General features: G+C 37.9%; 1 protein-coding gene across 1 annotated transcript; it reads left to right on the forward strand.

The window, feature by feature from the left end:
* Positions 1-318: 318 nt before the first annotated feature.
* LOC122141657 (GTPase IMAP family member 9-like) lies at positions 319-2,474 on the forward strand. Its single transcript, XM_042749583.1, has one exon. It carries the CDS (start codon positions 391-393, stop codon positions 991-993), a length of 603 nt encoding a protein of 200 aa, XP_042605517.1. The 5' UTR covers positions 319-390; the 3' UTR covers positions 994-2,474.
* The last annotated feature ends 23,183 nt before the right edge of the window (positions 2,475-25,657 follow it).

Here is a 25,657-nt window from a genome sequence, read left to right on the forward strand (position 1 = left end):
GACACAGGGCAACTAATTAGAGCAATGGACAGTTGGCAACAACCAATCAGAGAGGAGCAAATCTGTTGCCCATTGATGGCAACATTGCTCAAAAAGTTGCCCCATGTGTCATCACTTTTAGAACTATATCAAAGTTTAAAACTTATCTTGTAATATGTGGAGTACTTGTGTGGTTAAAGCTCAGGATTGTTAATTAGAAAGTTGCGTATAATTGCATTTCAGACACTCATCATCATGTTCTTCCTCAAGGAATGCCCTGTAAATGACTTACATGTGTTTTTTTTTCTCTTTTATTCGTTATCAGAAGGAGGGAGAATGCTCAGATGTAATCATGTCACCAGTCCAAACACTCTTGATGAACCAGCCACCCCTGTCTCCAGTATCTCATCTATGAGGATTGTTCTTCTGGGTAAAACTGGTTTTGGGAAAAGTGCATCTGGAAACACAATACTTGGAAAGAAAGAGTTTATATCTGAGATGAACTCAAATTCAGTAACCCGTGGATGTTCACTGAAGCACGCCACTGTTTCAGGCAGATCTGTGTCTGTAGTCGATACTCCTGGATTCTTTGACACAAAGATGAAAACAAAGCAGTTAATGATAGAGATAGCAAAAAGCGTTTATTTATCCAGTCCTGGACCTCACGCTTTTCTCATTCTTTTGAAAGTAAATGACAGATTCACTGAACATGAGCAGCTGATCCCTCAAATTATTAAGATTATGTTTGGTCAGCAGGTGATGAAATACTCCATTATTATCTTTACTTATGGAGATCAGCTAAAAGAAAAGACCATGGAGAAGATCATTGAGGATGACAGTAGATTAAGAGATCTAGTTCAGCAGTGTGGAGGCAGATATCAGGTGTTCAGCAATGAAGATGAGAATAACAGAGAGCAAGTGAACGATCTACTGCAGAAGATTGACAGAATGATAGAGCAGAATGGAGGGGGACACACAGTAATCAGATGTTTAAAAGATGCTCAGAAAATTTAGAGAAGAGAGAAGAAAAAAGGAGACAGAGAGAAGAAGAAGAGAAAAAAGAACAAGAGAAACAAAGACAAGAGCAGATGGAGAGAATGAGAAAGGAGACAGAGAAGAGAATCAGAGAAGACATGGAAGCTAAGACATCTGAACTAGAAAGACTTGAAGCAGAGAAACAGAGAGACGAAACGAAGAGAAAACAAGAGAAACAAAGACAAGAGATTAAGAGAAGGAGGCAGAAGATTCTAGAAGAGATAGAAGCTATGAGATCCGAAATGGAAAGATTTAAACAGAGACGCAGAGAGAGAGAGGATGAGAGAAAACAACATGAAGAAACTGAGAAAGTGTCAGAAGTTTATGAACAGTCTATTATAGAAAGACGAAGTGAAAACCCAGAATTTGAACAATTTTACAGAAAGCATCGGTGCAGATGGCATATGGCAGCTTTTGTAATTAATCATATGACCACTGGTCAAATTATTGGTGCAGTTATTGGTGGAGCTCTTGGACTTATTGCTGGCCCGCTGGGTGCAGGTGTTGGTATAGCTGTTGGTGCAGGTATTGGTACAGCTGTTGGTGCAGTTGTTGGTAAAGTTAGGCTTAAATAATTGAATAACTGTCATGGCCCACAGATCTATGAGACCCAAATCCCAGTTTATGCAGAGACTGTCCACTCCAAACCCCTGGTCCATGCTTTAATCAGGCCAGAATTTCTGGCAAATTTATTTCTGTCTTTCCATTGATTTATAAGGAGTGATATATAAATATTTTTTTATTGTTATAATTCATTTAATATCTATTAAATTTTTAAGTTTTACCTTCATTAATTTGTTCTGGTACCAGAGAGAGGTCTTTAAGGTGAAACGATAGAAAACCTTTAAATTCTAATTTCCATTCATTTTTGCTTGATATTATAACATTTGTGATTAATTTTCTGTTTGTATGAACTCAATTTGATGTAGATTTGTAATTTTCAGTAACAATATGACTAATATGTCATTTGCAAATGCATTATAATCACTGATAAGCAGTTATATCAGGGTGACTTTAATACTTGCAATATCCAGCAATGTCTCGATACTAATGTAATATGTTTAAATACATCTGTAAATCTGTAACCGCTGATCATAATTTTCATTTGTTGGAAAAAAAAATATTGCATTTGATTCACAGTTTCACTCTATTCAGTTGATCAGTTGAATGGAATCATTAAAGGAGCAAGAATGCTCATTTTCCAGGCTCTTGAGGAAAGTTTGGCTTGCTGTTTTTATTCATGTGACTGCTGCGGCAACTAAACATAAAGAGAGATCATTACAATTTTAAACAGGGGACAAACATCAGGGTAAAAAAAGAAAAAAACGAAAAACAAGAGGAACCTCCTGGGAAATATCTGGCAAACAGTCAATCATTTTAAACTCACATGTTATAAATGTGTCATAAATATATTCATTAATATGTTTTTTCACCTAAAAATTAGATGTGTCTGATTTATCACATGATGCAGCAAAAATAGATTTATAATGAGACTGAAGGGTGTTTTTATTTGTGGGTTTTCTCATTAATATCTTATGATTCCAGAAGCTGCTCTGTGTCTTACCTATTAAACCAATGACGTATGTTTTGTTTATCAAGATGAAATTCCTGTAGTAGGCGCTAAAGAGAGTCCAATAAAGTCATGTTTTAGGACTGCTCCCACCATGCTCAATAAGTTAAAATTTAATCTCATATTGTGTTTACTGATTTTACTGGTAAGCTGAGGTGACAATGCAGACTATGTTTTTCAAGTGTTGTGTGAGTTCAATGTATCATGTAACTGCAGCCGTGGTTGAAAAAAAAATACAAAAATTAACAAGTTCATGTTCTCCAGTGGTGCATTTTTTGGTCAATGATTTAGTGACTATTACAAACCTGGTAAATGAGATAAAATTATAAATATTTAGAAGCCTTTATTCAGCTTGTATTTTGTTTTTATCTGTGATTAGGTGATTACAATCTGTGATTACATCCATTACAATAAACCCTACAAAAGCAATGGCTGTAAGTTTTATTAATCTGTCTACATATTTAGTACAATGTTTTGTTTGCGTCAGTGGAAGAAAGCATGTGTAACGGAAGGAGGGACCGTTCTGAACTGGTTCTTGACGCCCTTCTAACACTATTTCAGAGTGATGCCTCTCCACCCCACACTGAGATTAATTTTGAGTTAATGACTCACCAGATGACTACATGATCCCTTACACGAGTATATTGCTTGTGTTTATGCATCCCTGACTGAAGATAACACTTTATTTCACACTGTTTAAACACACACTGTAGATTACAGAGGATGAAGGACACCGTCATTAGCTTACACACAATGGTAAAAGTTCTCACAATCAGTTGACCATATACTAAAGTCTCTGACTTTTTGCTCTGGCCAAACACACAAACACACTCACGATCACTCACTCACTCACACACACACTCACTCACTCACTCACTCACTCTCGCTCACTCACTCACTCACACTCACACACACACACACTCACATTTAATCACTCTCACTCACTCACTCACTCACTCACTCACTCACTTCACATTTAATCACTCTCCACTCACTCACTCACTCAAACTCACTCACTCATTTAATCACGCTCACTCACTCACTCACATTTAATCACTCTCACTCACTCACTCACTCACTCACATCACATTTAATCACTCACACTCATTCACTCACTGACTCACTCTCACTCACTCACACACTCACAAACTCACATTTAAACACTCTCACTCACTCACACTCACTCACTCACTCACTCACATTTAATCACTCTCACTCACTCACTCACATTTAAATCACTCTCACTCACTCACTCACATTTAATCACTCTCACTCACTCACTCACTCTCACACACACACACACACACATTTAAATCACACTTTAATCACTCTCACACTCACTCACTTTCATCAACTCACTCACTCACTCATATTTAATCACATCTAACTCACTCACTTTAATCTCACTCACATTTAATCACTCTCACTCACTCACTCACATTTAATCACTCTCACTCACTCACTTACTCACACGCACACACACACTCTCATTTAATCACTCCTCTCACTCACTCACTCACCTCACTCATATTTAATCACTCAACTCACTGTCACTCACTCACTCACATTTAAATCACTTTTACTCACTCACTCACTCACTCACATTTAATCACTCTCACTCACTCACTCACTCACACTCACATTTAATCACTCTCACTCACTCACTCACTCACATTTAAACTCACTCATCTCACGGCCTCACGTCACTCACTCACATTTAATCACTCTCACTCACTCACTCACCTCACTAAGCTCACTACACATCACTCACACATTTAATCACTCACTCACTCACAGGGAGGGTCACTCACTCACTGTTCATACTCTACCATCTGCTCTGCTCTTTCGGCTCTTTGAGTGAGAGGGGATCACATTTAGGGGGTTTATACACACCTGTCCCACTAGTGTGAGCACTGGCATTGTGACTCTCGAACCCAATCATATTCTTTCACGCATCATTTCATTTCTGTTTGTATTGATTATTCATTTTGTCATTTTAATAAGGAGTTTTATTAATTCTGCTTCAAATGTGCATTTGGAAAGCATCATTTAGATTAGTGGATGTTTGTTTTCGTGTGTCAAGTCGTGTGTGTGTGTGTGGTTTTCTCCATCTTAAAGGTCCATGCTAATTTGGTCAAGTGTATGTTTGGGTGAAACATGTCTTGCTGTTTGCTGATGTAACTGTGTGTGATTAATTGAAAGATTTCCATTTAATTTTCACCGCTTTTGTTCCCCACAAAAAAAAAAAAAAATGAAATAAATTATATATGAATAAATAAATATAATATAAAAAAGTTCTATGCTTTTAAGAAAATTAATTTATTCATAAAAACTGAATTTATTTCATACAAAGTGTATATGCATCTAATAAAATGTTATATTATTTTAGATACATTATATTCAATCTTAGAATAATGATAATTTTGCAAAACACAAAAAAGCATCATTTTCCATTATATTTATAATTTCCAAAATACAAACACATCTTAATGGTCTTAAAATGATTGTCTTCTTTATATATATATATATATATATATATATATATATATATATTATATATATATAATTTTCTTGGAAGTAAAAATGATTGTTGTTTGTTGTAAATAAAGTAATTTGTTTCATTAAAATAATAATAATAAGTGCACCCTATTACCGCCAACCATCTCTCGAGTGGACCATTGACACAGATGGGTGGCATAATGCACTTATAAATCTGCGATCCTCCACCATAATGCAATAAGACGATCCGCCATAACATCAGTGTTAACTCACGCGCGGTAGAGTTACTCTCAAGGGACACTGCACTTATTCACAAAGAGAACATTTTTTTGCATCTGCTTTTAAAAAGCTTTACTGGTTATTTAAATGTTTCATTCTTGTGCTTTTCTGTGTTTTTTTTCATGCTTTTTTTTTTAGCACACTCAAAGCGTGACACAGAAACCTGTCCAAACTGTGCCTGATTACTGAACTAAGTTATGTTTTGGTGTTAATACTGTCAAAACACACACGGTTTATGTATAGGTGGATATGTCTAAAATAAGGTAAACAACTGAAATAAAAAGATTGCATGTCTGTATAATTAGATGCGTGCAGGTCTTAAAGTGACAGTAGGCTACATGCTGCCGACTGTAATTAAAGGGAGATAGTTCCCCTAAAATGTAATTTCGTCCCAGCAACTGTTTGGTTTTCCACCTTCTACAAAATAGAGTGTAGATTACCCATTCAGGTTTAAAACAACTTTTGAGTAGGTACATGAAGGTATAAAAATAAAACACTAGCCTGTTTTAATTTTTGGGAGAGATATTCCTTTAATGTTAAAAAAAAGACCAAACACAAAGAGAAAAATCATGCAATACTCTTGACTGAAAACTTTAATACAGTTGCTTTAACAGGAATCAATGTATATAGTGTTTTATTTTTAAATTTGTTCATTCAATTTTTTTAATGCCCCTGCTAAACACACCTATTGTACCTGAAAATAAAACACTTTATTTTATTTGTATATATGTGTATTTTGTAATATGTATCTTTGTTCTAATTTTTTAATACTAGAGATAAAAATAAGGACAAAGATTTTTATCTTCACCCAAGCACTTTGGCCTAAATATCCGCATACTTTTTCATATTTTGTGGCCTCAAATGCTCAAACAGATTGCAAAATAGAAAAACCAACATGACAAAGATTTGTGATAAAATCATGATATAGAAAATAAATAAATAATGTTTTTTATATTTTTTACATATCACCCACCCCTAGCCGAGGATAAATAAATAAATAAATAAATAAATAATCAATTAATAAAATAAATAAGTATATTTTGCCATATCACCCCCCCCTAGCCGAGGGGGACACAACCCCATTACAAACCCATCATGCCTTTTTATCATTTGAGTCACATTTTTTTAAAGTTGCTAAAAGTTGCCAAATAAAGGTTGGTAAAAATAACTAAATTTGTTGCTAGGTGCTTTTTGGGGGAAAGAAAAAAGTTGGTAGGGTAATCTGAAAAATTGCTAAATCTAGCAATAAAAATTGCTAAGTTGGCAACACTGAAACTTCCTCCAAACTTTCTCACATACTCTAATAGCAGCTGTAAGAACTAATGCAGTGTTTGTACAAAGTAAGCATCAGCGTCACATCAGCGTAATAATCAGTAGATGGGAAATATTAATCATATTGACATATCAGCATTTTTTATACATACAGTTCTAGCAGGAGATCTGTTCCTGCTCTCCCTAAAAACCATCAGAGAAACTCTGAAATCAGTCTGAGATGAGACACAATTGACAGGACATTTGATAAGAAATGAGAGAACAAATGAGCTGAAGACAGTTACAGGAGAGAGCAGAGCCAAACACTCTCAGGATCTCATGACAAGATGAAACAGTTACTTTAAGACACATTTAACATGTTATGGGTCAGTTTATTTCTGTGGAAAACAACACCGTTGATCTACTGGAAGCTGAGGCCTACTGGAACTCAAAGTGACAATGTTGAGAGTGTGAATTAATTAGCCAAAAAAAGTGCTAGATGGTCACATGCATTAACTCTTAAAGATAAGCAGCTATTTTAAATGTTTTGGTGGAGTTTCTACAGAGCAGCTTCACATCAACTCATCTCTCATTTTATTACTGAACCAGTTTTGAAGAGTTTTATTTTCATATGATTTGTGGACTGAAACCATTGAAGATGTTTTGGACTGTTTGGTTCTGTTTGTGTTTGTGGTGTCTGGATGGTGAGTCTGAAATGTGTTTTTATGGCTTCATTTGGGTTCTGTTCTGGTACCATGTAATAAATGACTAGTTAAATTAGTCTGAAAGGATAAACATTGGATTCAAAATTTGTCATGAACATATCAAATCACAATGCTGTCATTTTCAGTCTTTGACTGTATAAAATGCTTCTCCTACTCCTCTGATATTTATATTGTAACTGAAGTGCACATTATTTCAGTTACCAGATTATGGATTTTCTAGCTAGTGTAAATTGCATTGCAAAGAATTGATTTCACATCATTTTGTAGTTCAGGATTTTTTGAGAGTATCAAAGAGGGATAAAACTAGCCCACTGCCGCCACCATACAAGCTACCAAAGCTACTATTTCAAGATCTGATTGGTGATATTAGCGAAGGTTGTGTGTTACTGATAAACTTTTGAACTGTTTTCTGAGGGGCAGTTGTGGCCTAATGGTTAGAGAGTTGGATTGTAACCCAAAGGTTGCCTTACACCAACATTACCAAGACTCAGCAGAAAAAAAAAAAATCATCACTAATGAGCCGCAGAAAAAAAAATTGCCCACGAATGACGGCCCAATGTTCTGGGTGTGCGTTGTTCACTACTCACTGCTGTGTGTGTGCACTTGGATGGGTTAAATGCAGAGCATTACCATACTTGGCAACATGTGGCAACTTCTTCTTTATTCTTCCTAAATGAAGAATCTGGTACAGTACAGTACCTGTTTTGTCGAGCACACCCCAAATGTAGTCCAATCTCAGCAAAATTTGGTTTGTTTTCATTTCTCATTGGACTTGACTGGGCGGGTGAGAGCAGAAGATTTCAAAAGTCAACAAAATAAGGGCAAACCTTAATGTGCATAAAAAAAGTCACAAAAAGACTTGTATATATGTATTATAGTCATGTTTTTAAGTTTGAATAGTTAGATTCTTTTGGTCATGTGTTTTCAGATTTTTTTTGTCTAAATAAAAAAACATAACTTTTATTCTATTTATTTAATTTTTACTTTTACTCAATTTAAAATATGTTTACAAACCAAACTCTCAAACACACAATAATAGTCAATAACTGTAAATTAAAGATTTTAAAAATTTTGCAGTCAAAAAAAAAAAAAAAAAGAAGGAAATTATGTAAAAAAAAAAAAAAAAAAAAAACTATCTATTTTATCTTCAGGTTCTAAAGGGATAACCAGTTTCGTATTTCATAGAGCAAAGACTGTTTTAAAACAAACGACCGCAAGTAAAGCACTTGTCTCACTTGTTACACGTTAGCTCAACATGGATTGGTCGAACAAAGTAATTGATTGTGAAACACTAATTGGATAAAACACTAATCCCATGATGTGGAAGTTGTGGCCTAACGGTTAGAGTGTCCAAGGGTTGTGAGTTCCAGTCTCGGGTCGGCAGGAATTGTAGGTGGTGGAAGTGAATGTACAGTGCTCTCTCCACCCTCAATACCACGACTGAGGTGCCCTTGAGCAAGGCACCAACCCCCCAACCGCCACCCTGGGTGCCGCAGCATAAATGGCTGCCCACTGCTCCGGGTGTGTGTTCACGGTGTGTGTGAGTTCACTGCTGTGTGTGTGCACTTTGTATGGGTTAAAAGCAGAGCACAAATTCCGAGTACGGGTCACCATACTTGGCTGTATGTCACGTAACTTTCACTTTCACTTTTTTTCACTTTTAATTAAGCATAAAACCACATATTAAATGTAAAACGTATTATTTTTATGGTAATATATATATATATATATATATATATATATATATATATATATATATATATATATATATATATAATGATAGAGTGCCTTACACTGATATTTGCACCACTGGGGAAATATGACAGGTTGCAGTGAAAATAAATCTGCATTATTTATCCTTTTTTTGGTCTTTCATAAAAAATAAAAACTCACAAAATTCTAATCTATCTTTGAAGTAAAACAATGGAAAGGGGTGGAGAAATCGCATAATGAAATTAAATTCTCGTTGGCCATGATTGAACACCTAATTTTGCAACCTCCTTTCCCCAAAATAACTGTTGCGGAGCCGACGAGATGAGGCGTGCAGATCCATATGCATGCTTTTATTATTAAACATGGTCATAAAACCGGCAGAGTTGAACAACAGCAAACGGGAATGGCAAGGACAAGACACAATAGAAGTCCAGTGAACAGATGGGGTCAATCATCAGTGAACATGATCCAGGGGGCAAACACAAAGAAAGATATTCCAGGTACACGAGCAATAGTCCAAGCAGGGGCAAACAGAGTCTGAACGACAAGATGAGAGATAGATCCAAGGCAGCCTATATAACTTCAGGGCAGGCAGAGATCAGACAGAAATGAGATACACAGGTTAGGTTCATGACATGGATGACTCAGTGAAAAACGTTCATGAAAACGCAAACAATACTCAGTGTTTTGAGAAGGATCTGAATGCAGGCCCCCCCGATTAAGAACACATAAGGCCCTGGGGCTATAGCAAACCCAAGAGCCCCCTTCATAGTAGCGTATCTTGGTGACACGAAGTTTTTCTAAAACAGGAATATTAATATTATTTATTATTATGATTATTTTTTTATTTAAATCAAATCTCCAACACAGAGATACAATGAGTATGCACACTTAATATTCCAGGCTAAAAAACATTAAAATAATAAAAATACATTAACACTAGATCTGAAGTCAAAGTAATTAGGTTTCCAGAAGCAGCAATAACTTTTGAGCATATACAGCTCCCTTAAGGAGTTTAGTTTAAATAGTTTTATTATTAGACGGTCTTCTTCTTTCTGGTCCTAGAAGTGGAGAATCATCAGGGCTGGACTGGTGCTAAAATTCAGCCCATCTGGCCCACACAGTCCCCCATAAATGTTTTGCTGGGGTTAGAGCAATTGGAACAAATAAATGATTTATTATTAAATAACGGACAAAAACAAATGATATTTTTTAATACCTGAAATGGATTTAACAATATTAATATTTCCATTATATTGCAGGCTCTTAATTATTGAATTCATATTTTTCTGCAATTAAAGTTTATTAGAACCAAATTCTCCTTTGTAGCTGCCCTAATGAAAAGCTAATTCTCGAATCCAGAGTTAACTGTTGTAGTAAATTTAAGCTCAAGAGGGAAATGTATATAAATAATTACAAATAATTATGATTAATTACAATTATTTATATGGGCTGCCAGTAGTAACTGTAGCAGAATTAAATTGCCAACAACTGTTCGTCCAGAGAACCCTTAGCGCAATTTCATATCAACTCTAAGAAAGGATATTTCCGTGGCCACAGAAAATACTTTCATACAGTATTAATGCATTAGAGCATGTAGCAAAATCGGAATCGTAAAGGGACATTGATTTGTAAAGCAGAATCAAAAACTCATGTAATTTGTGCACAAGATTTTTATTATCTAAACACTAACGCAAGCTAGTCTAATAAGCAAACAAACAAACAAACAAACATATAATCACTCATACAGGGGAAAGGGCAAATGAGATTTGATGGATGATACCATCAGGAAAACCAAAGAATGAAGCTATGAAAAGAGTCAGTTAACCACCAGCGCCATTTATAACTGGGTCTATAGCTTACATCACTAAACCTCTGTTTCGTTTAGTTAAATGTATGATACTTGCATTTGCGTCTGGATGCAAAGTCTTGATGGTTTGGAGGTTCGGTGGTCTAAGAGTCGCGGTCACGTTCTTCCGGTTTTGAAGAATGGTGAATTCCAAAGATGTCCTGACTCGATGGTGATTGGGAGTGTCTTCCCAGTAGAAAGTAAAAAAAGAGCTAAGAGAGACGTCAGCTAAGATCCTAAGATCTTTGGTGAATGGAAAGACAAAGCACTACAACAGACTCATACCTAATCCTCCAAAATACCTCAAGATCAAAAACATCATCCCCTAAGGATCTAAAAGAACCGCAGACTGAAGGCGGGTCACTGATGTGAGGCCTTTAAGATCTGAGAAGGTTCAAGCCTCTCAGGATGGGCTTGTTCAATGAGAAAGGCTGAAATTCCAAGCGTGAGGTTGGAACTATTGAAGAGTTCATACAACCCTTTGTGTGAAAGCATGGCAATTTGCAAAATGGAACTCGAGTGGGGGGTTCAAGAGAAGAATCTTCATGATTCTTAGAATACTAATATGTTGCTTATGTACCAACATATAATATACAGGTGCATCTCAATAAATTAGAATAAATTCAATGCACACAGACTTAAGTAGTTTAAGTCTTTGGTTCTTTTAATTGGGATGATTTTGGCTCACATTTAACAAAAAACCCACCAATTTAATATCTCATCAAATTAGAGTACTTCATAAAACCAGTAATAATAATAATAATAATAATAATAATAATAATAATAATAATAGTAAACTTTTTTTGTGAATTGTTCGCCTTTCTGGAAAGTATGTTCATTTACTGTACACATACTTAATACTTGGTAGGGGCTCCTTTTGTGCTTTAATTACTGCCTCAATTCGGCGTGGCATGGAGGTGATCAGTTTGTGGCACTGCTGAGGTGGTATGGAAGCCCAGTTTTCTTTGACAGTGACCTTCAGCTCATCTGCATTTTTGGTCTCTTGTTTCTCATTTTCCTCTTGACAATACCCCATAGATTCTCTCATTTAGCCAACTTATGGTGCTAATGGCAGTGTTCAAGCACACCAACACCATGGTCATTTAACCAACTTCTGGTGCTTTTTGGCATTGTGGGCAGGTGCCAAATCCTGCTGGAAAATGAAATCAGCATCTTCAAAAAGCTGCTCAGCAGAAGGAAGCGTGAAGTGCTCCACAATTTCTTGGTAAACAGGTGCAGGGACTTTGGTTTTCAAAAAACACAATGGACCAACACCAGCAGATGACATTCTACCCCAAATCATCACAGAGTGTGGAAACTTAACCACTGGACTTCAAGCAACTTGGGCTATGAGCTTCTCCACCCTTCCTCCAGACTCTAGGACCTTGGTTTCCAAATGAAATACAAAATCTGAAAAGAGGACTTTGGACCACTGGGCAACAGTCCAGTTCTTCTTCACCTTAGCCCAGTTCTTTGGTTCAGGCGTGGCTTAACAAGAGGAATACAAAACTGTAGCCAAATTCCTTGACACATCTGTATGCCTTGACCCCAGCCTCAGTCCATTCCTTGTGAAGTTCACTCAAATTCTTGAATCGATTTTGCTTGACAATCCTCATTCGGTTGGTTGTGCATCTTTTTCTTCCACACTTTTTCCTTCCACTCAACTTTTTGTTAACATGCTTGGATACAGCACACAGCCAACATCCATCTCAATGAATGTTTGTGGCTTACCTCCTTGTGAAGGGTGTCAGTGATTGTATTCTGGACAACTGTCAGATCAGCATTCTTCCCGATTCTGTCAGATCTTCATCATGACTGTGTAGCCCTAGTGAACCAAATTGAGAGACCATTTTGAAGGCTCAGGAAACCTTTGCAGGTGTTTTTGAGTTGATTAGCTGATTGGCATGTCACCATATTCTAATTTGTTGTAGACTCTCGTTAAGATCATCAGAAGACAAATTCATGGATACTAAACATGGCAAGATTACATATAGGTAAAATTACATGAACGAGAGGTTCTATCATAACCATGCATATAACAGTCAAATTCAGCAGACAATATAAGAACAGCAATAATATACACAACGACATAAAGGATATGTGTGTTCATTCAAAGAGAGGTTTTCTTATGGACTTAGTAGAGAAGAGTCCCTTTTTATGGGCATTATGTCTCTGTTTTTGAGAGACTTGTGTTAAGAATTGCTTTGCCACATTCCTGGGAGCCATAAACTAGCGTTATCAGATAGTGTGCCTTTGGTTACTATGGAACCTATGGAGCCTATGGAGGCTTGTTCTGCCTTTTTGTGATGTTAGTTGCATTTCGGGGGGAAGGGTCCATAGACCCTTTGGTTAGATGAGGGGGGCATTAGATATTATTTGTTAAATATAACAAATAGTTGTGTGTCTGATTGGTCAAAATGCTACACCCGTATATTATTAGTAAACCACATTTAAATGCAATATTGTTGCCCAAAGTACTTCACAAATTAAGGATACAAATAAAATACACACACACAACCAATTAAAAAAACATTAAAAAAACACACACAAAAAATAACATCTAAACAACAAGAGAACAACAACACAAAACTACATTAACATTTAATCATTTAGCAGACGCTTTTATCCAAAGCGACTTACAAATGAGAACAATAGAAGCAATCAGACCAACAAGAGAACAACAACAGTATACAAGTGTCATGACAAGTCTCAGTTAGTCTAGCACAGGACACATAGCCAGGTTTTTTTTTTTTTTTCAAGAACAATGATAGACAAGAAAAGAAAAGGTAAGTTCTAGTATTAGTTGGTTAAGTGCTGGTGAAAAAGATGAGTCTTTAGATGTTTTTTTGAAAACGAGTAAAGACCCAGCTGTTCGTATTGAGATTGGGACGTCATTCCACCAGCTGGACACAGTCCAGGAAAAGGTCCGTGAGAGTGATTTTGAACCTCTTTGGGATGGCACCACAAGGCGTCATTCACTTGCAGAATGCAAACTTCTGGAAGACGCATAAGTTTTGAACTATTGAGTTTAGGTATATTGGTGCCATGCCAGTGGTCGTTTTTGCAGGCAAGCATCAGTACCTTGAATTTGATGCGAGCGACTACTGGTAGCCAGTGTAACCTGATGAGGAGAGGAGTAACATGAGCTGTTTTTGGCTCATTGAAGACAAACCTCGCTGCTGCATTCTGTATCAGTTGCAGATGCTTGATAGTACATGCAGGAAGTCCCTGCCAGGAGAGCATTACAGTATTCCAGTCTGGAGAGAACAAGAGCTTGGACAAGAAGTTGGGTGTCTAATCTTCCTAATGTTGTATAAGGCAAATCTGCAGGACCGGGTCGTTGTAGCAATATGGTCTGTGAAGCTTAACTGATATCCATCACAACTCCTAGGTTTCTGGCTGTCCTGGAAGGAGTTATGGTTGACGAACCCAGCTGTATAGAGTAGCTGTGATGAAACGATGGGTTAGCTGGAACCACCAGCAGTTCTGTCTTAGTAAGGTTGAGCTGAAGGTGATGGTCATTCATCCAGCTAGAAATGTCTCTCAGACAGGCTGCAATGTGAGCAACTACCGTCGGGTCATCTGGTTGGAATGAGAAGTAGAGTTGAGTGTCATCAGCATAGCAGTGATAGGCAAACCCATGCTTCTGAATGACAGATCCTAATGACGTCATGTAGATGGAGAAGAGAAGTGGTCCAAGTACTGAGCCTTGAGGAACCCCAGTAGCAAGGTTGTTGTGACTTTGAAACTTCACCCCTCCAAGACACCCTGAAGGATCTATCTGAGAGGTAGGACTTAAACCACATGAGTGTGGTTCCAGAGATGCCCATCTTTCTGAGCGTGCACAGTAGAATCTGGAGATTAACAGTGTCAAAAAGCAGCAGACAGATCCAGCAAGCTGGATCTTGCCAGTCGCAGGGCTTTAGTAACTGAGAGCAGGGCAGTCTCAGTTGAGTTTGCTGCTTTTGAAGCCAGATTGGTTGCTGTCCAGGAGGTTGTTCTGTACAAGAAACATAGAGAGCTGGTTGAACACAGCTCGCTCAAGTGTCTTTGCAATGAATGGAGAGGTGTTGATAATGTGAGTAAGTGAAGGTATGACTGAAGAAGAAATCGCTTGAAGGAGGTGAGTGAGGATCGGATCAAGTGGACAAGTAGTAGGATGATTAGACAGGATAAGTTTGGAAACTTCTGTCTCTGAGAGTGGAGAGAAGGAGGAGACAGAGTGTGCATTAGTCGTTGTGAAGTTATAATCAGTCTGCGGTGTGGAGAATTGGTCACTGATGGTTCTTATCCTATTTGTGAAGAAAACTGCACCTGTAGTCGTCAGCTGTAAGAGTTGATGGTGGAGGAGGTGGAGGCAGATTAAGAAGAGAAGAGAAAGTTTTGAAGAGTGGAGACTGATAACAACAGTTGTTAATTTTGTTGTGGTAGTATGTTGTTTTAGCAGTGAAGACATTTGCAGAGAAGGAAAAGAGGAGAGACTGAATACACACTGAGGTTGGTAGAGTTTCTTGATTTATGCCATTTCCTCTCCGCAGCCCTGAGTTTTGAGCGATGTTCATGGAGAACATCGGACAGCCAGGGGGCAGATGGGGTGGTGCGTGCTGGTCTAGACGACAGTGGGCAAAAGTTGTCCAAGCAAGAGGTTAGAGTGGAGCAAAGAGTGTCAGTAGCACTGTTCGTGTCCACAGCTGAAAACTGAGAGAGTGAAGGAAGTGAGGATGGAACCACAGAGGATAGGCGAGATGGAGAGAGTGAGCGTAGGTTCCAATGAAAGGTGACCTGCGTTGGAGTGTGTGCTGCTTCAGGAGTAAGTGCTAGGTTAGCAGTAATGAGGAAGTGGTCTGAGGTGTGCAGTGGAGCAACTAAAGTGTTGTCCACAGAGCAACAGCATGTGTAAATGAGGTCCAGTTGGTTGCCTGACTTTGTGAGTCGCTGTAGTAGACGCTCGCTTGAGATCAATGAGGCAAGCAGAGTGTTGAAGTCAGCAGCCAGAGGTTTATCTAGGTGGATGTTGAAGTCACCAAGCAGTACCAGAGGAGTACCATCCTCAGGAAAGTTTTGATAGCAACACATCCAACTCCTCCAAGAAGTTTCCCAAGAACCGTACCTGTAGGAGAGGGTTGAAGATTTCCATTCTTTTGAGACAAGGAGACCAGTACCTCCACCCCCTCCCTGTCGTACAAGGGGTGTGGGGAACAAGTTAAATTAGAGGAGAGAGCTGCGGGAGTTGCAGTATCTTCCGGTTTGATCCAAGTCTCAGTTAGGGCCATGACGATGAGACCGGAATGAGTAGCAATGGAAGAAATAAAATCTGCTTTGTTAACAGCAGACTGGCAGTTTCCAGAGACCAACTGGAATAGAGTAGTAGAGGTCAGAGGGACAGGCCGTAGATTTATGGGATAGGCCTGTCTTCGACATACAGTGTGTGCTCTCTGAGTGCTTGTAGTGATAGTAGAGATCTGAAAGCATATAGTGAATACAACTGACCTAAATAAGTATTTGAGAACAAGCTATACAAAAAGTAAAGAAACGGTAGAAAAGCAATACTCAAGTGCCTTGTCGGTGTCCTTGCTCGGTGGAGTCTTGCAGGTAGAGTCGATGATCTTTACACTTGTCAGGCTTCACATGAGGAGGCTTCACACAAGGGCTGCCACAACCGCTGCCATGGTGAAAACTACCACTTTTATATTTGCCTGTTATTGAAGTCAGCTGGCCACGCCTCACTATTTAGCAGATTGAAACTGGGGAGTCCCGCGATAGGCAAACGCAAAACCAAGCACCACTTCAGCACGTATTTACCATGGTAAAAAACACAGTAAATAAAACAAAGTTTCCTAGTAACGATGACCCGTGCTGTAGTCAAATGAGAAAACAAGGCAAAACACTTACAAACTGCTGCCCTTATCTGTTGTTTGACTGTTTCTTCTGACAAGGGCTTCCAAAACAGCTAATTAAGTACTTTCACTGGCTTTGGCCACGCCTTAATATTTAGCAGACAACAAGTAAACAAACAAGTACACACAAGTAAACATTTATAAAAGACAAACATTAGCTTATAATAATTTTTGTGACATTAATAATAAATATCATTAAAAGTTGTCATACAGTATGATGCAGTCATATGATAAAGAAGATCTGTAAAGTTGCAAAGACTAAAGTCTCAAATCCAAAGAGATATTATTTATAAAAGTTAAGACTCGTCCACACCCTTCTAAAGCAACTCATTCTAAGATGCCCCCACATCTCTATGTCACTATGTGGGAAGATTTGCATAACGCCAAATTACTTTGTTTGGCCTTCCAAAAGAGGACGGTATCTGCTTCGTCATGCCTGGAGCTGATCCATGCTGGTCACTGAGGAAATAACTCAACTTTGTGCAGTGGATCGCCGGATCGGCTTTCACCGTGGATGAAGTGGAGTCCAGCCCAGGGTCGTCAAATGTGGTTGCCCGCCGGCCGCTCCTTTGTCGAATCTGCTACATCGCCACTCACTCAGCCCACTGTCCGTTCCTCAGTTCCAATTTTTTCAAGGATATTCTGGCGCTTCTGACTTACAGCCTGTAATTATGTTTTTTTATATTTAAAGAATTTGGCACTGATGATTCAAACGCGAGTTTGAGCAGTGAAGAGTAGCATTTGTATTTTGTCGTTTCTCCAGGCATGGTATTATGTTTACGCAGCGCAATACACAACACATTGCATAAAAATACAGTATAAGTCATTATAATCCGGTAATTTTGTCCCCACTGGATGCAACAAATGCCTCGTTTATAACGCTGGGACACAGCATCACTGTATGGCAAGGGGCATAACACAGCATGTTAGTGATCTCTTCATTTATTTGCTTGAGGACGATCAGTGAAATACCTCGCTTTTTTAGAATGATGAGCTTGGGAAAATCAACGCGTTACAGAAAGGTGGGGCATAGCGGAGCAACAATAATGTACAGTATGTGGAAAATCACAAAAATAATGTTCTTTTTAGCAATGTCATATGACCCCTTTAATGCCATTTACCTCTACACCTAATAAAATCATGTTAAATAGCCTAGGTGTAATGCTGTGGATTAAATGGCTTATTTAGGCTACAGTTTTGTACAGTTTACCTCTACACTTCAGTTTACATGGTCGGTGCTATTCAATCTGGTTTCTGCTAGCTTCACCACAGAGACTTTACTGTTCAAATATAAGTGTCATGTCTGCAAAGAATTCAAATGGGCAAGCACTGCTTATTATCACTTCAACAGAGCGGCGAAAGTTTTCAAGCTACAGTCGCTGTCAGTGCTGTGCCGGCGTGAGACACGGGTCTGGTGTTGTCCAGCTGTTGTCCCGCAGCACCCCTGGCATGTAGCCCAAGAAAAATGGGGGGCTGGGGGTGCGGTGTTAAAAATAAAATAAATGGAAAGTTTGTAACAAAATAAATAAATAAATAAATAAAACTAATGTTATTAATTTGTATATTCATTAAAATTCATAGAAAAAAAGAAGCCTTAGCCCACAATGACAATAAGCAACAATAAAACATGAATTAAATGGAAATCAAATTGATCGTGAAAGTAAATCCAACTTAAACTGACTTAGGAAGCTGTTTGTTGCCATTACTTTTTGATCATATTATTACCTGTAACATGTCTGAGCCATACCCAAATAAAGAATTAATGACCATTTCTGCAGCCATGGCAAAGATGCCTACAGCAGAGAAAGACAGAGAGCATCTATTTACCTCAGCAGCATCCAATCTGGCATTCTTGCATCTGCAATGATTATTTTAATCTTTAACGTAAGATTTTTCCCTGTTTCTTGGATTCAGTATTACTCTTAATGAAAAATAAATAAATAAATAAATAAATAAATAAATAAATAAATCATCCCTCACACAACATTAGCAACAGGCTACTTCAATGACTACAACAATGAATTATATTAAACATAAAACTTTTATTAACCAAACGAATAAGACATTCGCGTTTTAACAAAGAAATAAAAGGCATGGATATGTTTAAAAATAAATAAATAAAAAATAAATAAACATTAAAAAGCACAACCAAATTACTAAAACATCAACTAAAATTTAAATGAAAAAGAAAAATAATCTTTATTATATACAATAAAACAGTACCATGACAAATTCACTTATATTAAGTTTTGAACTTTTATAAAAAAATATGAATAAAGAAAATATTTTTGCCAGCATTGTAACACAAATAAACTTTTGATTTCCCCTTTCTTTAAGTGTAAAACGATCTGAGTCTTAGCCTATTAATAAAAACACATCAGCCATAAAATAGTTTCAATGGCAAATTCGCATAGGCCTATATTAAACATCTAACTTTATCTAACTATATATATATATATATATATATATGAAACAGCAACAATAAAGACAAACTCGCTTATATAAAATGAAGAAATGAAACTTATTAACAAAAGTTGCACTTTTGGATAGAGTCTCGCATCACTCTTGTCACGTGACCAAACACCCCCTACCACCACCACCACACAGTTTTTATTTCTCAGCACCCCCTGTTCAAAATAAGTTCCTGTTGCTATGCTTGCACTGAGCGTTTTCATCACTTGCCTTTTAGTATTTGTTTCCCATGCACTACAGTAAAAGCCGATGAGATTAAAAGATAACCACAACTCTAGTGTGAACAACACATTTTTATTTTCTCATATCTTTTAGGGGGGGGGGGGGGGGGCAAATTCAAGCTCAAACCGGTGTGCACTGTTTTGCTACGGTTTCCAGTTTGAACGACATGTTTCCTGGAAACAGTAGCTGCGTTTGCATGGACCCTACTAATCCGATTGTAATAGGACTAGAAGCACAATCAAAATAAAAAAGTCACATGTAAACACCTCAATCAGACTGAATTGGCCACATCCGACTAAAATTTCGATTGGATTGTAAGGGGTAATCCTAATGTAGGACATGTAAGAGCGAGATGACCTGTAAACACTTGATCAGATTGAAAACCGAAACTGGGAAAGTACTACGCATGCGCAGTGACGTAGAAATAGCGTAATGACGTACGATGCGTGGAACGAGCTGTTCTTCCTGGTGAATAAAGTGTCCTAAAAAAGTGTCTTATCATTATAAAACTCCCCTTTCACTCAGCGTATGTGAAGTGGAACAGGACCACGTCCCACCAGTCCCTTGTTTAAGACTCTTTTCAACAGACGACTAGTTTTTTGGGTGCGGGAAGGGGCACTTTTACACCCTTTTTTTTCCTAAAGTAACTTTAAGCAGCACAGCAGTTCTGGTCGTCGCCTAATTAGGAACCGAAGTAGATAAAATATCACTTGTGCTTTTTATAACAGTAGCGGGAAACTGTATATTCATGCAATGTGCACATGTCAAAAGAGTAAATCCGATCAGAAACTTGTGACATGTAAACGCGCATATCAAACCGATCACTTTATTCAGCGTTCATGTAAAACACTACGTTCGGATTCGTCAATCAAAATGAATTCATTCCGATGGAAGCAAAAAGTGTCCATGGTAAACGCACCTACCCACATAGCAAACGGACTTGGCCCAAATGTGGCCTCAAGCTGGCACTGCTGGCCTCCTGTCGGCAATGGCATGTACCCTTTCAGCCAGAGCTGGTCCATGTGTGGCAATGACGGCATGGCGGGGATCCGGCAAACAATATGAGGGCCGATAGTTGGTGGGAGGAGTGTGGCCCAGATCAGTCAGGGGATATGTGGCCCAAATCAGGCTATGATCTGGCAGCATATTATGTGACCCATGATAAACAAGATGCATGATAATGGTTAAATGATCACATACATTTTTAACGAAGTGTAGTATTGTTAATATGTAGTCTTTGAAATGGCAAGTCAAAACAGAATGAAACATCATTTCAAAATTAAAGAAATTAGTCAAGTGCATTAAACTGCACTTAATTAAAATTTTATTAAATTTTATATTTTTATTCTTGGTACAAATAATCTTAGAATCCTTAAATGAAGAGTGAGAGAGAGTTAAATAAACAGAGCGAGAGAGAGAGAGAGAAAGAGTGAGAGAGAGATCATTTAACCATCATGTAATAATTATTTGGTTTACCATGAGGCACATCATTATTATTAGTATGCTGTCATGCACAAGCATTAAATAAAATGATCATGAAAGTATTTTATTTTTTTATTTAAATCCTCTGTATCCATGTGATGTTTGGTGTGAGGAACAGAACAGATCCAAATTCAAACCGCATTCATCGGCGATATGTATCTCCTTCCTCTGTAGCTATAGTAACAATTGAAAAATGTGCCGTTAATAAGTTTTACAACAAGTTTTACGGCAGCGATATCAAACGCTCATTGGCTCTCGCCGGTTTCGTCATAGATTGCGACATGCCGTGTTTCCGGTGATGCGTGTTTTGAATGAGAAACACGCGCCTTAACAGAGTGGATCGGGATAGTATTTTCAGCGTTTAACAATTAAGATTATTCCCTGCTCCTCGCACTACTATTATATTCTGCCAGAGAGGACTGCAACTGCAATGTATCGTCATTTGGACTACTGTGGTACTGCTCTTTGACACACCTGTAATAAATTATTATGATTAAGTTACATGTGTCTATCTGTTACGTTTCTCTTATAGAATGCATTCTTTATATACTCACTCTGTATTGGTTGATTTGTTCTTTATAAAAATAAATAGAAAAATCAAAGCAAAATGGTTTTTTTTTTTTATTTATGTTTTTTTTTTAATTGCACAGTTACATGATGTGTGAGTTTTAAGTCTGATTTTCTATTCAGTTTAATGTACTTTATTGGCATAGTTTGTGTGTACATTAATGTACAGATGTGGGCCGGATCTGGGCCAACATTATGTTGCTGTCTGGTTTACCAAAGCATGTCACAAAATGAATAATTGTGATTATAGTAATATACAAGGCAATAATCTGAAATATTAAGATTCTGTATTCCCAGACAGCAATATACTGTAGTGTTGGTCCAGATCCGGCCCACATCTGGCCCGCATGAAATCCAACAAACTGCTGGCTGTCTGTGTTGGGTCTGGGCTATATAAGGCTCAGGTGTGGCTCAGATTTGGAGATTCTGGTTTACTTAAGGCTGAGAATTGGCACCAATAATAAAACCTGTTTTGCCCCAGTTCAGGGACAGTTCAAGGTGATTAATTGGCTGAGATTCGGCCCGGTTATGGCCCATGTGTTGCCCTTGTCTGTAATCCAGTTCTGGGCCACTTCAGGGCCGTCATTCTTTGCGGCACTTGGGCCAAGGGAAAAGTGATTGTGTGGCCCGGATCTGGGCCAGAAGACATTTGCTATGTGGGTAGTGTGCAACGGTGTACAACGGGGTTTGAGATGTATAAAATAAATTCACAAGAGCAAATATATTGTTTGCACATGTTTATTTACATTAAAGGCAAAATAATCAAAATAATAAGAGCACAAGTATAGAACTTCTTTAAGTCTGTCTAAATATAATTTAGTAATTTCAATGTCTTCTGATCCTTTCCTTAGGAAGGTGTGTTAGACACTGATTAATGTAACATAAAAATACTATACATATTTATATATCTTGCTATTGTATTGTGGAGTGACACTTTCATAAACTTTTCTATACCCCATCATAACACAGTCTTGGAGGCAAGAAGTGGATTATTCTTCACCTGAAATGTTTGTCTTTTCCTCCTGAAATGCGAGGCAAATTTTCGATCACAGTAATTAGGAACCACAGTTTCCACAAATCCCTTCACTCGATTGGGATGTTCTCTTTTATTCTGGAGGGGAAGGGCAGTTATTGTAACATTGAGCGTACTTTGCAATATTAAACATGTATTTATACAGATTTCATCAGGCTCTGAAAATTCTTCAAAAAGAAAACAAAAAATGGCCTTCTCAGCTGCCATAGTTTGCAACTCTTGTGTCATCAGAACAGGGTGTTCAACGCACCACCGTTTCCGTTTAAAAAACACATTTTGCAATGTGTTTTTTTTGGGGGCTGAACACAGCCCTGGAAAAGCTTGGGTGCTTTCAGTGGCCAATCAATTCTAGGTCTACTTTTCCTTTCCTCCAGAGCCAATCACATTAGGTCCCCTCAATTCGTGGGCTTTTAGGGCTTCAGCCCCACCTAGCACTTATATTAATCCGGCCCTGTTTGTGTGGGTTTTATACTAGCTGTGTCCCAAAGTTGAGTGTGCATACATCCAAGGCCACGGACTTCGAAGGCCAGGTCTCTGAAGTGCACGAAGGGACCTCCTAATGCCCCATTCATACTAGAAGTGACAGCATAAGCAAAGTGACACAAGCCCATTCATTTCAATGGTGAGCTGGCGATATCCAGCGACACAAGAAACAGCGGCTGTTGGCGACCAGATGGGGCGTGTCCAGGCGCGCAGATGGCACTAGGGACGGGGGGGACACCGCTATGTAAGATTCATAGTAACCCGATCCGTCCCCCTTACTGTCTCAATGAAAGACTCTATTGGTAAACAGAGGATTAATCAGGGTTTCCGCTATGTACATTAGCCTAAGTAGTGGCGAACCTGCCCGCCGCTCCTTCAACGTGTACCCGCAGTGTCTGACAAAGTCCCAAAACACACTTGTAGCCAATCAGCAGTAAGGGGGTGTGTCTAGTACTGATAGCCTTAGCGTGTCTTGTCCTGATAGCGAGAAGAGAGCGCTCAGTTTGAGTGCACAGGACGCATATTACATTACATTTACATTTAGTCATTTAGCAGACGCTTTTATTCAAAATTAGCATATTAGCAGATCGACTGTAGATTGAGAGAGATGGCAGATGAAAAAGAGGAAAATATGAGAGAAACAAAAACATTAAAAAGAAGCTTTACAATCATCCAAAATTTATTACCCGATCAACGTTGCTATGGGCTTTCCAACGGAGGAGAGAAACTGGGAAGGCCTCGAACCGGGCCTGAGGTTACTTTGTTTCTTTTTGATAGATGAGTAATGTAGATTTTGCTTTGTTTCACACAACTTATCCATGTTGGCTTTTGTTTGAATATGCTTATGTGTCATCTTCACTCGGTTTCCGTGATCGTCGTTGCCATGGTTGCGTATGTACTTGTGGTGGCCGAGAGAGCTCAACGTGCTGCAGCTTCACAAAACACATTCAAATAGAAAAAGCACCAGCAAATTAAGAAAACATCTTCATCAGTTTGACAGCACACTTGCTGCAAATACTCGCAACACGACGAAATACAAAAAAAAACCACAAATACTCGCAACACAAACAAATACAGAAACGAGCTGCAAATACTCAACACAAACAAAATTACCCCAACAAAATGACAATTATATTTTTGGAGTATTGATTACCATTTGCATAACCACAGTTGTACAAATACCATGGTTAACTAATGTATTTCAAGACTGTGATCCTGAACATTATCTCATCTTGGCAGGGGATTTTAATTGCACAGTGAATGACATTGACAGAAATCATTTGGAACCCCACACAGCTTCAAGAAAGTCATTAATGCGTCTTATTGAAGCAAATGATTTGGTAGATGTGTGGAGGGAGTTAAATGGTAATGTTAGACAATATTCATGGACACATGTAAAAGATAATTTGCTATCTATGGCAAGATTAGATCGGGTATATTGTTTTAGACATCAGTTACAAGTTATGAGATCATGTTGTATTAATCCTGTTATGTTTTCTGATCATGCAATGGTGACAGCTGGTATTTTTTATAAATTTTCTAAAAAGAAAGAGTGCAGATTGGATTTTTCATAGTGTTTTGCTGGAAGATTTACATTTTAAGGAGTGTTTGGAGTTTTTTTGGAAAAAATGGAGGGGTAAAAAGAGTATGTTTTCAAGCATGCAACTATGGTGGGAAATTGGGAAAAAACAAATACAACAGTTGTGTAAACAATACCATTTCAATGTCACTAGGAGCATAGCCAAAAGATAAAGGTGGTTGAAAATGATATTATTAAAATTCAAGGTTTGATTGAAGTAACCAGGAAAAATTTGTATTTTAAGATTTTAAAAGAAAAAAGAATGTCTTGGAAAATCTGTTGGGATATAAAGCACAAGGTGCATAAATTAGATCCCGTTTCCAGGGTTTTTTCTGAGATGGATGCTCCTTCGAAGTTTTTTTTTGGTTTAGAGAAGAAGAATGGCCAAAGTAGATTTATTCATTGCCTAAAAGATGCTAATGGACAGGAGCTAAGTGACGTATATGGGATTATTATCCTGCCATGATTCAAAACTGAAAATAAAGTTCTGAAAGGTTGAAACTAAAGTGTTCGAAAACTCAAAATCTTACAAAAAAAAAAGTTTTGCAAGATCGAAAATAAGATTTGCAAGCTTGCAAAATGTAAAAAAAATATAATCTCTGCAAACATTGTTGTTTTTGAGTTTTCCTTCTTCAGAAGTGCAACACTTTTTTACGATGTTGCGCAAAGAATTTTTCAGATTTTCAAATTTGTCACTGTTCCTCCACTGTATTAGTTTGTTTTCCAGGTTTGAAACCTTGTAAATGGTGATCTGAAAACTGGTGTGGGAATGTGTGAAAAAAGTTTTGAAACTCTGAAAACTGAGTTTCGAAAGGGCGAAACTTATTACATTACATTACATTTGCACTCCTTATGCAGACTATTTTTTCAGAGCCGAGTTTACAACACCCACTTTGCGGAGATACGCCCACAAAAATGCCTGGAGGGAGGACCCACTTCACTAGTCCAAGCGTTGTCACGCAGCTCTGTTCTGAAACTCTGAAACTCAGACTGAGCGAAAACGAAGCTTCGCAACCTCGCAA

Source organism: Cyprinus carpio, chromosome B22, assembly GCF_018340385.1.
Source record: "Cyprinus carpio isolate SPL01 chromosome B22, ASM1834038v1, whole genome shotgun sequence".
Classification (NCBI taxonomy): Eukaryota; Metazoa; Chordata; class Actinopteri; order Cypriniformes; family Cyprinidae; genus Cyprinus; species Cyprinus carpio.